The 15,549-nt window shown below is 35.5% G+C and overlaps 5 protein-coding genes across 5 annotated transcripts; 2 read left to right on the top strand and 3 right to left on the bottom strand.

Moving 5' to 3' along the window:
* Nucleotides 1-1,392: 1,392 nt before the first annotated feature.
* BX663DRAFT_440855 (uncharacterized protein) lies at nt 1,393-1,875 on the bottom strand (the record flags this gene model as incomplete). Its single annotated transcript, XM_051523420.1, has 1 exon — nt 1,393-1,875. One exon carries the CDS (start codon nt 1,873-1,875, stop codon nt 1,393-1,395), a length of 483 nt encoding a protein of 160 aa, XP_051379572.1.
* A 65-nt stretch (nt 1,876-1,940) lies between these two features.
* BX663DRAFT_520610 (uncharacterized protein) lies at nt 1,941-3,067 on the top strand. The gene is made up of 2 exons (XM_051529131.1): nt 1,941-2,593; nt 2,654-3,067. The coding sequence occupies exons 1-2, from the start codon at nt 2,356-2,358 to the stop codon at nt 2,941-2,943; spliced, it is 528 nt and encodes a 175-aa protein (XP_051379571.1). The 5' UTR covers nt 1,941-2,355; the 3' UTR covers nt 2,944-3,067.
* Nucleotides 3,068-4,841: 1,774 nt separating this feature from the next.
* BX663DRAFT_440910 (uncharacterized protein) lies at nt 4,842-5,309 on the bottom strand (the record flags this gene model as incomplete). The annotated part of the gene is made up of 2 exons (XM_051523425.1): nt 4,842-5,036; nt 5,097-5,309. 2 exons carry the CDS (start codon nt 5,307-5,309, stop codon nt 4,842-4,844), a joined length of 408 nt encoding a protein of 135 aa, XP_051379570.1.
* Nucleotides 5,310-6,469: 1,160 nt separating this feature from the next.
* On the top strand, nt 6,470-7,941 carry BX663DRAFT_520602 (uncharacterized protein). Its single transcript, XM_051529130.1, has 3 exons — nt 6,470-6,877; nt 6,994-7,170; nt 7,242-7,941. The coding sequence occupies exons 1-3, from the start codon at nt 6,674-6,676 to the stop codon at nt 7,848-7,850; spliced, it is 990 nt and encodes a 329-aa protein (XP_051379569.1). The 5' UTR covers nt 6,470-6,673; the 3' UTR covers nt 7,851-7,941.
* A 74-nt stretch (nt 7,942-8,015) lies between these two features.
* Nucleotides 8,016-11,482, bottom strand: BX663DRAFT_545501 (uncharacterized protein). The gene is made up of 9 exons (XM_051530929.1): nt 11,411-11,482; nt 11,168-11,322; nt 10,926-11,097; nt 10,675-10,838; nt 10,481-10,589; nt 10,063-10,401; nt 9,934-9,978; nt 9,378-9,859; nt 8,016-9,296 (listed from the first exon to the last, which is right to left on the bottom strand). Exons 1-9 carry the CDS (start codon nt 11,412-11,414, stop codon nt 8,118-8,120), a joined length of 2,649 nt encoding a protein of 882 aa, XP_051379568.1. The 5' UTR covers nt 11,415-11,482; the 3' UTR covers nt 8,016-8,117.
* Between the last annotated feature and the right edge of the window lie 4,067 nt (nt 11,483-15,549).

Here is a 15,549-nt window from a genome sequence, read left to right as displayed (position 1 = left end):
TGGCAGCTTATTCAAGAGGAAGGACAAAGAGTCAGGTTCGGTCAAAGGTATTTGTAATCGTCGATGCATATGTAGGCGCCATATAGTATGAGAACTTGTGAACATGGCATTAGGGTGATATGTGCACGGTTTAGGGACACCACCAGGTAACCAACCTAGGCGCCGGCGGACTATTCAGCTGCGTTCTGCATTTGACATAGGTAACCAGAGGATAGGATCGATACCTAGGGTAGGACGGCAGGCAGACAAGAGAGCAGCATTCTTATTGTTTCGTCGATCACCAAGATTATCTTTCAGGTATGCTTTACAGATACCAGCAAAAGCGCGAGGATCATAAATATTATTGTCAAAAGAAGCAGTATACCGTTGCTAGATAGGTGTTTTCGAAAGCTTATACCATTGAGAATGGCTTGAAGAGGGGTGTATGTGGTAAAAACTTGGAAACAAGAGTATCGTCCGGAAAGTAGATAGACCGAAGTAAGAATTTAGCTTGCAGGAGGTGAACACGTTCCTTCATTGTGGGCAGGTTGACCAAGTGCAACATAACTTTAGGTGAGGACCGAGTACTACCGCCAAAAATTTTTCGGATACATTGTGTTTGACATGCTTCTAATTTTGTGATTTGAGTAACAGAGACCGAGTTAATAGCGAGGCCATATTCAAGCTGAGCACGTACTATTTGAGTGTAAAAACGGACAGAGAGAAGCCGATCAAATCCTTTGTGATTGACACCGAGGGACGTCATTTGATTCATAGTTTGAAGCGCCTTATTAATATTGTTCTGTACTAGTTCAGCTGTGTTCAAGAGACCGCTAGGGCTAATAGGGATACTCAAGTAAGAAAAGGATGTCTGACGAGGTAGTGTAGTGTCATACAGAGAATAAGAACGAGTATCAGAACTAGGAGCCAGTATAGCACATTTCAATGGATTCCAGCGATAACCTAAGCGTTGACTATGATCCTCACATTTCTGAAACAGGTCCTCAAGGTCAGTAGGGTCAGCTATGAGTACAACATCATCAGCATACAGGAGACAATTGATGGATCGAGCAAAACGGCAGACATCTGTTGGAGGCATGTCATCAAGCAGTTGATGGCGAAGTAGAGAGGGCAACTGGTTAATGTAAATGGAATACAAAAACGGTGATAGAATGAAACCCTGTAGGATGCCAGTGGTAGGTGAAAACCGATAAGAGGTAGCGTTCGAAACAAGAACTTCGATATAGACATTATCAAAAAAATGTTGAATTAGACCAAGCATCTCTGGAGATAGATATGGCCGAAGGAATTGCCAAATAAAATACCGGTCAACAGTATCATATGTGGATTTAATGTCAAGGAAAGCGAGAGTAGGAGTGATTTTAAGCTTTCAACGGAAAATCGAGCATGTTTCTACGAGGCAGAGGACTTGATCAAGTGCACTCCGTGAGCTACGGAAGCATCCTTAGGCAATGTCAAGTTTTGGATCTTACTACGTGCTTGAGAGAGTTCTGCAGTTAACTGCTCGACAGTTTGGCATAACTGCTTGATAAGGTCAGATTGGTTGTTGCTGGTAGTAGTGGATTCCAATTCGGGTGGCATAATCTCCACGTTGGAGGTCGCTAGAGATAACGGTTGTTGATTTTGTGCAGCAGAACGGACTATAGGGTACATTTCAAAAACTTTTACAGCTTTGTGACAGGAGGTGCATAAAAATTGAGGCGGGAAAGGTTCTTTGTTTGAAGACCCATGTCTATGAAAGGTAGTGGTTTTGAAACATGCAGGACATGTTAATTGTTTTCGAAATGTCGAAAAGTTAATGTCGAGTTCAGACAACTGTTCCTCAGTGAGGGCAGGGTTTGCATTTTTGATGTAGGCTCCTCGAAGGGGTCCCATTACACTCGTCAAAGGTTTTGTTGTCGAACTGTAGTTTTATTTGAATAATAGAAGTCTTAGTAACGCTTGCCAAATATGGTAAAAATTTATCACAAGTGTTAGAAAGTAAAACTCATTCTACCCTAGATTACAAAATTATTTTGAAGAGCCTATGAAAACAATCCGCCAAACCATGTATAATTCGTTTGGCTTCAACCAGTTGCACCATAAATTTCCAATGGATGTCATGATGACTTTAATTACTATTACCAATGACATTAACTGTGGCTCAGTATCTAGAATTCAAGCAGAAGGCAAAATATTATCACTTATCAACGACAGCACAGATAAAATTATGATAAGATTATTGCAACTCATTAAATCAATGGTGGAGTCACTACCCCTCGTAAATCAAAAAAAAAAAGCAAAGAGTTTGAACTTTGTACCAGATACTTACAACCTTGCTTTCAAAAACTATTTGACTGCGATGAAGATCAGTTTATGTACAAGTGTCTAAATACCAAATGCTTTTCTGACACTGATGTTGATCCTAACCAAAATCGTCCTGATGGTTTAGTTGAAAATGATTATAAAGCAATTGGATATATCGAAGTTAAATCGATCAAGTATGTAGAGGATCATAAAAAAATTAATGTTGATTTGCACCGATTGTGTACATTTTCTAAAGCTGGTGCAGTGAAATATAACTTAAAGCATATGTTTCAAATTATGGCTGTTGGTAAGTTTACAATCATCAAAATAACTTTGTGTATACTAAAACCTTTTTTTATTTTTTTAGGAACCAATTTACAATTCAATATCAGTGAAGCGATGGACGATATACTGATGGTTCTTGAATTAGATTGTATTCGCTTCCCATTATCACTTGATGAACTTCCCCAACTTGTACCATACCTCAATCGACTCTATAATGTTGTAGAAGTGATCCATAACTTATGTTATACAAGCAATACATTCACTATCTGTAATAGCTTCAAACCTGCTTTAGATGCAAAAGTAATTAAAGCAATAATGGAAAAATCCACCGACAGAACCCGTGAAAATCCATTTTATCATCCACACCATTAATGCATACCTTCCTTCATTACATATATCCTATGAATTTCTTTAAATCATTCCATTCCTTTATTATGTAGTAATTTATTCACTTGTAGTACACAAATTAAATAAAAAGTATCAATTTTCATTTCACCGTTATTGCGCTAAAATACATTTGTTGCATACAGTGTGATGTTTCTTTTAAAATATCAAAATAATAAAAAAAAACAAAAAGAGTCAACGAGACTGAACAATAGTTCTAAAGTCAATCATTTTACTTATGAATTAAAATTGATGGGGGTATTTATAAGAATTGTTAAAAAGGTCTGAGGATAAGATGTGAATCAGAAAAGTGTTAGTTACGACCGAATAAGGTACATTGTTGATAATGAAGTGTTAAAAGTTTTTAATATTATTTGATGGAGCGGATCAAGAGAGATTCAGGATAGAATTTCTTAAATAATTTTATGATCCGCATGCTTAATCATGAAACGTGACATTATAAGTCAGCTCATGACACTTACATTATTAACCCTTATTTTGTATGCAAGAATTACAATTATAATTATAATTTAACTTAACTCTTAATAAAAACTTATTGACATATCTCAACGTACCTCTTCTGTCTGTTTTCTTTTATTTCTTTTATTTATTTATTGTTTATTCTTAAACTTACCTAAACCACAATGTTATGATTGTAGTCGTCTTTATAACTAAGTTGATAGAAATAAACCATCATTTATTACATAGTAAAGAGGTTATTCAAATAAAACTAGTGTAAAACTAGTGTATTGAACTTCACAGCATAATATTCATTCTACACTCAGTTTTAATAATAGTCATTGTTAAAAATAATTATATACATTGCATTAGGTAATAATAAGAATTCTATAGGTTTATGGCTGTTATATTCAATTACATAATTATTTATATAAGTTATACATATTATATATACATCTACTGTATTTTCCAAATAAATGAGAAAAATTATATTGGTAGATCGAGAAAAAACATAACTATTTTGGAAAGTTTATAGATTTTTTTCCAAAAAAAAAAGACAACGATCGAAAAATGAGACTGAATGCCTTATCCATTCTTTAAAGTCTGCTAGAGTAACTTGAGAATATGCTTCTATAATTCGAGGAGTCAATGTATCACTGCCATCGAAAGGTCGTCTTTTGACATTATATTTTACTTTCGACCAAAACTCTTCAATAGGATTAAGAAATGGTGAGTATGGTGGAAGGTAAGCACATTTGTAACCTCTTTTCTCAATAAACTCTCTTACAATGACAGGCTTATGTATAGGAGCATTATCCATGATAACGTAGTAATTTTTCATCTCATTTTCGTCAAGAACATCCATCACATTACTCAAATAGTTCAAAAAAAAAAAGTTCGGTTCTCGTGCCTATTTTTGCTGTTGTAGCTAATATTTTCCCATCTGTTTTTTCTCTTTTTAGTTCCAGTAACAATAACAGGTTTTCTCAGAGAAATATCAATAACACCTTGGTCCGAAATAGCGCCAAGAATAGTGATTGTAGTTCCCTTGTTCTTTGGAACTACCGTTTTTGCTGGCTCGCCTACTTTTGACCAACCTCTTGTACGACTGATATGTAAATTAAAACCGGCCTCATCTATGAAAACACAATTCTTTTCAAAATCCATTTCATTATTAGATAACCATGATTCAACAGTAGTTTTTTCTTTTCAAGAGGGTCCCATCCGAATTTCGATATTCAGTAAGTTTTTCTAGTTTCTTTATACTTAATGCGCATTGTTCTTTAACATGGCGATAAAACTGGCTTTTCGAAATAGAATTATCAGGATATTGTTCGATAAGCTTTTCCTTCATCTGCTCTAAGGTCATTGGTGCAAAATTATCGATAAGTTTCATGACAAACAACGCATGTTCTTCCGTTAAAACCTTAAACCGAACTCGACCCCTTTGTTTTTTTCTCAGGAACATCTTGAGTTTCATGCCATATCTTTCGATATCGATAAGTAGTTGAAAGAATAATGCCTTTTCTTGTTGCAGCATCTTTCACCGGTACCTGTTCAACAATTAAACCAATGAAATCGACAATTTGAGAGACCGTATATGATCTGTAAGACGTTGCAGACTTTTTACCCTTAATTTTTATAGCACCTGCAAGATTTTCAGCGAATTTCTCCAGTTTCACCTTCTCATTGTCTTCTTCATACTCGCTGTCTTTTTCTTCGCTTTGTTTTGTATCTCCATTTGCTACTTCAAAATCGTTTACAACTTCCTCATAGATTTCCATGACAGCTTCATCTTGATCAAATGTAAGACGTATCATTGATATCAAACTGAAATATACCATGGCTGTTTGATCATCAAAGTTTTCAGAATCTTCTGACGACAAATCTTCCATGTAAATATCGTTTGTCATGTTTAAATGGCTAATGTTTTAAAAAAAGTTGTCTATCAATTATCACATAAAATTTTTTCAATTAACTAATACAATTTTTCCCATTTTAAGACTTTAAAATTCTCATTTTATCGAATTATTTTCTCATTTATTTGGAAAATACAGTATTACTATTAGTTCCTTGCCTGATGATGTTCTTCTTACGAAACTTTTACCCCGTATCCGAACCTCGTCAAGCAGATCATAATGGTATACGCTATCTAAAACTCCACTGTGGAAGGCTTGTCACCCCGAACTACACTCCTTAGATCACAAATGATTTAGAAAGGTTACAACAACAATTTTTTACAAGATAACTTAAATATACGTCGTAGTGCTCCAAATAACTCTACACTCCTCTCTCTCTCTTTACAGGCCTACTATATCTATAGTTCCTATCCTTTGGTTACTGATGTCTTTTGTTGAACGCAGTCGATGCATACGTTGGCGGCTTGGATGGCTCCCAAACGGTTACTCCACATACTTCCCACTCACCCATCTCAACGCCTCACTCGACGACATGCAATCATATGTCTTCAAATGCACCGTCGGTTACAGATACCTGAAACTATAGAATATTCCCTGTCCTTCCTTTTAAATCAACTTCCCACCAAGAAACCTGCCTCATCTCATTCTGTCACCCCTTGGCACATTTGATGGCCATCCATTTGCCTTATCCTTCATGAACTTGACCAGTTACAACATAATAAGCCGATTCTTCCTACCCCCACTCAATTCTCGTCAACCTCTCTTAGATTGGCTTCCTCCTTCTCCTACACTACCTGTATAATTTTTACATTTCACCTGTCACACCCTTCCTTTCCTTTACATTTTTCCTCTTGTTCCTAAATAGATTTTTTTTTTGTTCCTTATTCTTTTAAACTGATCCGGCACGGGCAAATTTGATGTATTTAATAACGTCTCGTGCTCAAATGGGGTCATGTATTTTTTAAATAAAAATTACTGTTTAATTGTATTAATTTCTGTTATTCATGTATTTCATATATTTGTAATCAGTTGAAAATATCCTTTATTCGAGCACCGGCCTACCAAAATGATGACGAAAATAGTATCTATCCAATCACATTTGTTTTCTCCACTTTTTTTTCTTCTTTTTTTAAAAAAAATAATAAAAACTCCCACCACTGTTTTCATCCCTTTTTTTTTTCCACACTTTCTTTATATATCTTTTGAAAGTCAAGTTTTCTCTTTTTGGCAACCCATACTCCTTAAACAATAAATATTACCGTAATAGGTTTTTTGGATTTTTTTTTTACAATATTCTTTATTTTTATAAATATATACACATTTATATAAAGTAAATAAGAATGAATCGCAATCAATTACCTACACAAGAAACCATCATCAAGAATTGTGATGTAGACGAAGTGGCAAACCAAGAATCAGGAGATGAGTCTGATTCTAAACCTTCAAGACGTTCTGGAAGAAGAAAAATTAAGATTGAGTATATTGAAGATAAAAACCGTAGACATATCACGTTTTCAAAGCGTAAGGCTGGTATTATGAAAAAGGTAAAAAAAAAAAAAAAAAAAAAAAATACACTTAAAAAAAAAAAAAGCAATATTATTTATGATATATTTATTTATATATCTGTGTTAAACTTTAATATATATTCTTCTTTATTAAGGCATATGAATTAAGTACTTTGACAGGTACACAGGTTTTACTGTTAGTTGTTTCTGAAACAGGTTTAGTTTATACCTTTACTACTGTTAAATTACAACCTATTGTTACTAAGCCTGAAGGAAAGAATCTTATTCAAGCTTGTCTAAACGCACCTGATCCAACTCAGGATGAACCGAATGTAACAATAAAAAAAAAAAGACTAGAGAGAAAAGATGGTAGTAGGTATATTTATAGGGTTATTTATTATAGGAAAATGATATTGCTGCTGCGACCAGTAATAGTAATGAAAATACCAATACAAATCAATCTGTAAAAGATATGGAAAGAAAGTCCGGTTATGAAGATACAACTGTGGACTCTATGTCTCAACCATCTGTTATTTCTCCCTCTCCTGCCAATGCGGTATCAACAACAAGCTACGGTCATAATAACAATAATACGACAAGCCCTTATCAGCAACAACAGCAACATCATCAACAGCAACATCATCACCAACAACAACAACAACAACAACAACAACAACAACAGCAGCAGCAGCAGCATCCTTATGGTAGCATTGTACCTACAAGTAATACTTCTTCAATTCCAAGTCTAGGAGGTGCTGGAAACTACAATGGCCCTCCAAATTATTTAAATCCTGCTTATCGTTCTACTCAACCACAACTACCACAGCCACCGCAACCACCACAACCACCACAGGCACATTATGGTCATCTTTCTGGGCCCAATTATTATGGGAATCAACAGCAACATCCTCATTACATGCAACAACCCGGTCAAGGTTATTGGCCCAATAATACTCCTACTAACCCTACATTTAAACAAGAGGATGATAAATCAAGAATCAATAAAAGTTAAATTTATTTTATTATTTTCACAGATGATTGGATAAATTTCTCTATTATCCAAGTTGTCTATTAAATAAATTAATTTTCATTATAGTGTTTTTTTTTTTTTTTTTTTTTTTTTTTTTTTTTGAGGCATCATGTTGACAAAAGGTGTATTTTCTCTTTTCACTAATCTCGTTAAAAGATACATGTTTTTATTAGACAATAAATAAAAACTATATCTCAAACATATTTTTTTTTTATTTTATTTTATTTTATAGAGGAAAAAAGAAACATATTAATTTTCAAGAGCTTGTATTTTAGCAATTAATTCATTAACAATAGTCTCTAATTGAATGCGCTTATCTCGTTCCTCTTGTAATAACTTTTCAAATTCCTTTCGTACCTTTTCAATTTCATTCTTGGTATGGTTCTTTAATTTTGTTTCAAGCACTTCATGACCACTACTACTGCTGTTATTATTGAAATTAAAACGGGATGCGATATTTTTAACTCCAGTTGGACGAACAGGTACATCATCCTCGGGTGTCGTCGTCGTTGTCGTCTTTTTATTGTTTTCTTCTGTTTCGGGCTTTTGTTCCCATAAACGACGTGTTTGTGTAGGTTTCAAATTACGTTTAAAGATTTCTTCTGGTGCACCAGCTGCAAAAGGCGTAGGGAATTTTGCAAAAATAGGTTTTATAGGTTTAGTGGGCTTTTCAGGTGAAGTAGATCTATCTTTTGTTTCCTCTTTATCTGGTTCAGGTGTTGATTCTAATTCTTTTTGTAAAATCTCCATCTGACTAGGCTCATGACTAGGTGTTTGAGGTAATCGACGTGCTCTACCACCTCCAAAACGAATACGTGTAGGATTGACAAGTTTGGGTCCGGATGGTATATTATTAAAGCTATTGCTATTTTCTTGAGCGACTTCATTTGGTATTTCCTTCTCTGTGTTTTCCTTTTCTTCTTCAGTTAGTTTATCATCTACTTCGATAGGCTGCTTTTTATCCAACTTAAGTTCCTCAGAAGCCTCTTTAAATTCTTCATCAGAGGATGCCATTTGTTCTTTCGAATCATTTTTATTATTTATTTCCTCATTCTTCTTTTCCTGAATGACAGATGACTCATCTGCATGATTAGTATCTTCTATAGATTCAGCTTCTGGAAGCTGTTGTTGCTCATCTTCTTTCTTTGGAGCATCTTCCTCTTCTTTTTCCTTGACCTGTTCTCCTTCTACTGGTGAAATAAGCTCTGCTGTTCTAGATTCTTCTGTCTTTGCTAATTTTTCTGATTCGAGTTTGAAAGGCTCCTCATCAACTCCTGATTCTTTTACTTCATCATCTGAAATGGGCTCTTCTTCAACCACAATAGGCGATTTAATGCTTTCTTCTTTTTCAGTAGGAAATGAAAGTGCACGTTCAGATATAATAGGAGTAAATGCAGGAGATTCTTCAACTTCGGACCTTTCAGGTGACTTGTAATTTATTTTCCATTAGCTGTCTTTTTTTTATATATATATTTCTATGTGCATTATTTATAAAAATACTATACTTACAGTAGGTTTTTCCTCATCCGCTTCGTATTGTTCTTCTTCTTTAATAGACTCTTCAGAAATAGGTGATGGAGAGTTAACTTGAGGAATAGGAGGACTAAAAGCCTTAGGAGGTGTGGGTAAACGTACATTAGATGATAATGCTTGAACAGAAGAAGGTCTTTGATTCAATACAATGGGTTTTTGAGTCATACTTGGTGATTGAACAGAAGAAGGCCTAGGACCTGTAAGAGGAGGTCTAGCAATGTTGGAAGTGATAGAAGTAGGTCGGCTTTCAGTTGTAGTACTATCGGAATTAATAGACATAACTGATTTGCGAGAGCGAGATGGCATAGGAGGAGCAACAATGTCATTTTCAATTTCTTTAACAAAATTAGAAGGAAAAACGCCTATGTATCCTCTTTCATTCTTTCCTTTCCACCATCCTTCATCTGCATGGCGATCAAGAATATCAACATATTCGCCTCTCAATAGGTTTAATTCATCTATATATAAAGGAAAGAGGGTGAAATAAAAGTGAGTATAAAGACGCAAATAAGAAAAGTTAAATAAAATTTACCATCGTTGTCAGCTTCATAAGGATGTAATACAATAGCTTTCCCAACTATAAATAAAATTCGGAATGTGTAAGAAAATTTGTATGGGTTTTAATTTGTTATAGAATGTGTGTATTAAACAAATAACTTACGTGCTTTATTTTCTAAAGATGGAATAGCAGGAGGAGCTGAAAGTGGAACAGCAGATGGATCGATAGATGGTTCAGCAGGTTCGTCTGAATAAGCAGTAAAAGCAGGAACAGCAGGAACACCCGACGTTGAGAAAAAAGGCTTTGGTTTTGTTTTCTCGGGTACAGAAGGAGGTGTAGTAGCTTCATTCTTGTTCTCAATATTAGGTTTAGATACTTCTTCTTCTTCTTCTTCTCCTTGTTTATGAGTTATTCCTATTTTCTTTAATCCAGGAAGTCCACCAGCAAACAAACTACCAATGCCACCTTGTTTAACACCATAAGCTGCCAATTTAAAACCACCTTAAAAATGTGTGACGAAAAAAAAATATGAAGACTTTAATAACATGAATGCAAACATATTTTAATACTATCTACTTACGTGCAGAGTTATTTTCATCATTTAAAGAGGGCTTTGGATTTTCTGAAGTATTAACAATTTGTTGTCTACCAAGATCAGGTCTTCCAGGCATGTCAATATCTTCGACATACTAAAGATTATAAACAAATACAAAATACAAAATATATATAAGCCATATATACATTATATCTTTATACATATTCTTGAATAGTTACCTTGGAAGGAAATATTCCAACTTTACCATTTAATTCACCTCTTTGCCATTCATCATCAATAATTTCATATACATTGATAATTCCACCCCGTGAAAGTGAAATTTCTCCAGGCTCTTGCATTGCGTAATCCTCCATCACTCTTGCCATACCAATTATTTGGTCAACTAGGTTCAAGTATTATATCATTTGTGATTTAATATCATAGTTTTTTTTTTTGGCAATTATTTTTATGCGTGTCGTTTCATTATTACCTTTCTTTTCCTCAGGAACGAGTGGAGTCTCTTCTTGGTCGTTTTCAATAAATTCAGGATTATTTTGAATTGACTCTTCATTATTTTCAATTATAGGTGTATTTTCTTGCTCTTCCAAAGTTGCAGTGACATTTGGTTTTCCAGTAGCATTATTTTCAACAATGTCAACAAACTATGTATACATGTATTTACATATATGAATATAAAATAAATATGCATAATTAAAATGTCAAATAACTTACATTGCTAGGAAAGAAGCCTAAAGAACCGTCCTTCTTCTTACCAACCCACCAGTCAGGATCAGAGTCATCTGTTACCTTAATAACTTCGTCTTTCACAAAAGATATTTCGTCGTCTCTACTTGCTTCATACGGATGATGAGCAATAACTATTTTGGCTATTTTTATTTATTAATGAATAATGTAATTTCAATTATGAAAAGAAAAAAAAAACTTTAAAGAAATATAAAGATAAAAATAAGATACCCATTTATATTTGTATTTTTTTTTACTCTTGTTACTATATAGATATTATATGTATGTAAAAGAAAAAAAAAAAAAGAAACAATAATAATATTTATAATAATATTTATTATATATCAATATACAATTATTGTCTTTTTTTTTTGAAACACAGCTACTATTTAAAGAAGATATGATAGTTGAATACGATTAAATTCTGAGTTTTATTAATATTATTATTTTGATTTTTTTTTTTAAATTTTTTTGGCAATGAGCACGTAGCAACGAAATAAATGCGCAATATTGCCCGAGCCAGTTATAGAGGGGAAATAAGAATAAAAACCTTCCTAAAGGACAGGAAGGGAAAAAGGAAAACGAGAAGGAAAAAGAAAAGAGCAGTATTTTGGAATTAAGAGAAAATATAAGAAGGATAAAGCGAAAAAAGTGATAATAAACAATTTAAATACAAATAAGACCAAAGTGACCAGGAAGATACACACTATTACTTGGATAACCATTTCAACAGCTTGAGACCAGGGTCGATAGGATCAGGAGGAAATTCATCATGGAAGTAGTAATCAAGTTCATGTAGAATTGTACAAAGAATAGGCCATAAAGTATACCAGCTCGTACAATCAGAAGGACGACGAGGTTTATGTAGTGGAAGCAAGTTGAGGAGGAACGAGATGGGATCTTCGACTGAAGTAGGCATGTAGAGACGATGATGTACATGTAAGCACTCAATAGCATGTTGCCGGCTCCAATTATGGGACGGATGAAAGACACACTCTTTAGGTTTACCACCCGGTAGCCAGCCAAGTCGCCATCGAAGCACTCGGCTACGTTCTGAGGTAGTCATTGGTAAGTAGAGGATGGGATCCAATTCAAGAGTGGGGCGTGAGGAAGACAATAGGAGGAAGTTAGTATCTTGACGAAGGTTTTGAAATTGATCATCTAGAAACTTAGCACGAAGAGTGTAGAATTGTTTTCGGTCGAGCGTTGAGATATTTGGTGAGCATAGGTGTGTCCACAATGTAGTTTGAGCCAATTTATACCAGTGGGAATGGCTATTTGAGAGCTGAACATGAGGCAAAAGATGGGCAAGAAGAGTATCTGCTAGTAATTGGGAAGTTCGAAAGAGGTATTGCACTTGGAGGACTGCAATACGGGTCTTCATGGATGGTAGGTTGACAAGGTGAAGCATGACTTTCGCCGAAGACCGTGAGTGACCACCAAAGATACGTCGAATACATGAATTTTGAAAGGTATCCAGTGCTTTGGTAAGTTTAGCAGAGAGAGGACTAATTGCAAGACCATAATCTAACTGAGAACGAACCATTTGACTATAAAAACGACATGCAAGCAGAGGTGGAAGACCTTTGGAGTTGAGACCAATAGCAGCAAGTTGATTCATAATGAGAGAGGCTTTATTGATATTATGTTGGATTAGAGCAGCATAATCAATTAGACCACCAGGTTTTAGAGGAACACCAAGATAAGAAAAGGAGGATTCTTTGGGAATAGCAGTACCATATAATTGATATGGTTGAGGACCATTGGTAGGAGCGACTATGACACATTTTAATGGGCTCCACCGATAACTTAAGGAGTAACTATGAACTTTGCATTGGTGTAGTAAAGAAGCGAGTTTCTCAGGGGAGGCAATAAGGACGACATCATCAGCATAGAGTAGACAATTAAGGGACGGTACAAATGTAGTAACTACATCAGTAGTGAAGGAGTCATTGAGTTGGTGTGGTAACCTCAAACGAGCTGGAAGTTGGTTGATATAGATTGAATATAGGAACGGAGAGAGAATAGACCCTTGTAAGACGCCAGTGACAGGAGAGAAACGATACGATATATGATTATCAAGAAGAACTTCAATTTGAACCTGATCAAAGAGATTTTTGAGAACTCCAAGCAAAGCCGGGCAGAGATGAGGTTGAAGCACTTCCCAAATATAGGAGCGATCAACAGTATCATACGCTGATTTGATATCTAAAAAAGCAAGGGTAGGAAACAATTGTGGTTACGCCGAAGAATAGAGCGGATCTCGACAAGACAATGAACTTGATCAAGAGAGCTACGAGATTCACGAAATCCGCCTTGAGCAATATCAAGAGTAGGGGATTGATCTAATAGGCTAGGGTACAAGCATTTTTCAAATAATTTACGAAAAATAGATGTCAAGCTAATTGGTCTAAAGTTCCCTGGGTCACTTTTGGAGCCTTTCTTGTGTATCGATACTACCTGCGCAACTCGCCATGATAGTGGAGTATAGGACCATTGCCAGCAGGTACGAAAGAGATGTAGAAGCTGGGGAACCAAAGTGTGAATTAGGGGTAATAACATTTCCGTCTGTATGTGATCAACACCAGGAGCTTTTTTACGAGGCAGTTGTTTTAGAGTCTCATGAATTTGTTCAGATGAGAAGGGACAAAGATTTAAATTAAAAGGAAGACCACTAGTTATAGGAGAAGATGAACTCAAATTAGATGGTGAAGTGAGGAATTGCCCGGCATAGATACTTTGAAGATGATCGGCCATAACGTCAGCCGGAGCACGGTTAATATCTGGATCTGGTGAGAAGGAAGGCTTCACCGATCTGTTTTTACGAATTCTGCTGAATCGTGCAATTGCTTTAGTATACTCGCCTTTAGACATCTTGTCGCAAAATTGTCTCCAAGTTTCTCTACGCCGTTGTTGGATTAGTCGTTTTAGTAAAGCAGTAGTTTCTTGATGTTTTAACCAATAAGTTAAGCAATTCAGTCCATTTGCTTTTCGCCATTTCTTGTAATAGAATTGTTTAAGCTCGAAAGCAGATGTCATTTCAGCGGTCCAGAACTGTTTTAAAAATACATCAGCAGTAGTATCCTTTTTTCCACAGATTTGATCCAACGATTCGTAGATAGTTTGGCATAGTGAAGTTGAGAATTGGTCGATGTAAGTACGAGCAGCATCTGTATCTTGAAACGTTGGGGCTGAAGAGTCGACTATACGCATCTTTTTAGCACTATCATTTGCATACTTAGCTTGGTACCTTTCATAGTGATCTAATTTTTTCAGCTTTTTCAATCGCCAGTGTGGACGATGGACCTCAACGGAAAGGTTGTGAGAAGAATGGACTTGGGGTAGATGAAAAGAGAAAGTCATAAAAGTGTGGTTAGAATTTAATGATAGATCGTCGCGGATATTAAGGTCAGGTGTCTCCAAGTCAGTATTGCTAAGGAAATAATCAATGATACTTGTACCATGATAAGTATAACTAGTCGGTTATCCAAAAGCCAGCCGTTGGTTCCATAGAATCAAACCGTGTGCTTCCATCCAATTGTAAAAGAGACGTCCGCTTGTGTTCCACCGACTGTCACCAACCAACTCGCCAATACGAGAATTGAGGTCACCACATATAATAGTCTTGGTTGTGGAAGGGTAATCCATAGGTAATAGTGAGAGAATTTCTGATATTTGATCTGATTTTAAAGAGGGGGGAAGATATAAGCAGTGAATTAGTAATTTAGAATTTATAATGATTGATAATGTAAACTTAGCCAATAATGGATTGACATGATTGATATGATGAATTGGAAGTTTGAAGTCCGGATTAACAAGAAGAGCTAAACCAAGTTGACCACGATGTTGGTTATAGGAGTTTACCGGAATACCGTAGGTATGGAATTGTTTCCAAGTGGGAATTGGATATTTGTTGGGAGATAGTAGCCATGTTTCAGTAATAAAGAGTAGAGATGAATTTTTAGCAATATTTAATACAGGATAAATAGATTGTTTAGGGAGACCAGTAGCAGTAAAAAGTGATATTCTCAATGGAAGACCACTCATTGGTTCAAATTAGTATGGGTGGAGTTCACATCATCTTCATCCATCGCACTCGCGTGAAATTTAGAAGATTCAGAAGCAGCAACGTCAAGCACGAAGATGTCCTCTTGGGGGCGACTGGAGTAGGGATCAGTAGTCAGTATGTCAGCAAGTTGGTCTTTGGTAATCCAGGTTTTATGGGCAAAGAAACGTGCCACAGCATATTTAGCCGGACCACGGATATGAATAAGAGCTTTTTGGAGACGTTGATTATGAAGATCACGAGCGACCTGTTGACGTTGTTCAGTTGATTCATTGGCATATTTGGGATCTTTGAGTACACTTCC

The sequence above is a fragment of the Cokeromyces recurvatus genome, assembly GCF_025118155.1.
Source record: "Cokeromyces recurvatus strain NRRL 2243 chromosome Unknown BX663scaffold_29, whole genome shotgun sequence".
Taxonomy (NCBI): domain Eukaryota; kingdom Fungi; phylum Mucoromycota; class Mucoromycetes; order Mucorales; family Mucoraceae; genus Cokeromyces; species Cokeromyces recurvatus.
This window is presented reverse-complemented; position numbering and strand designations above follow the sequence as displayed.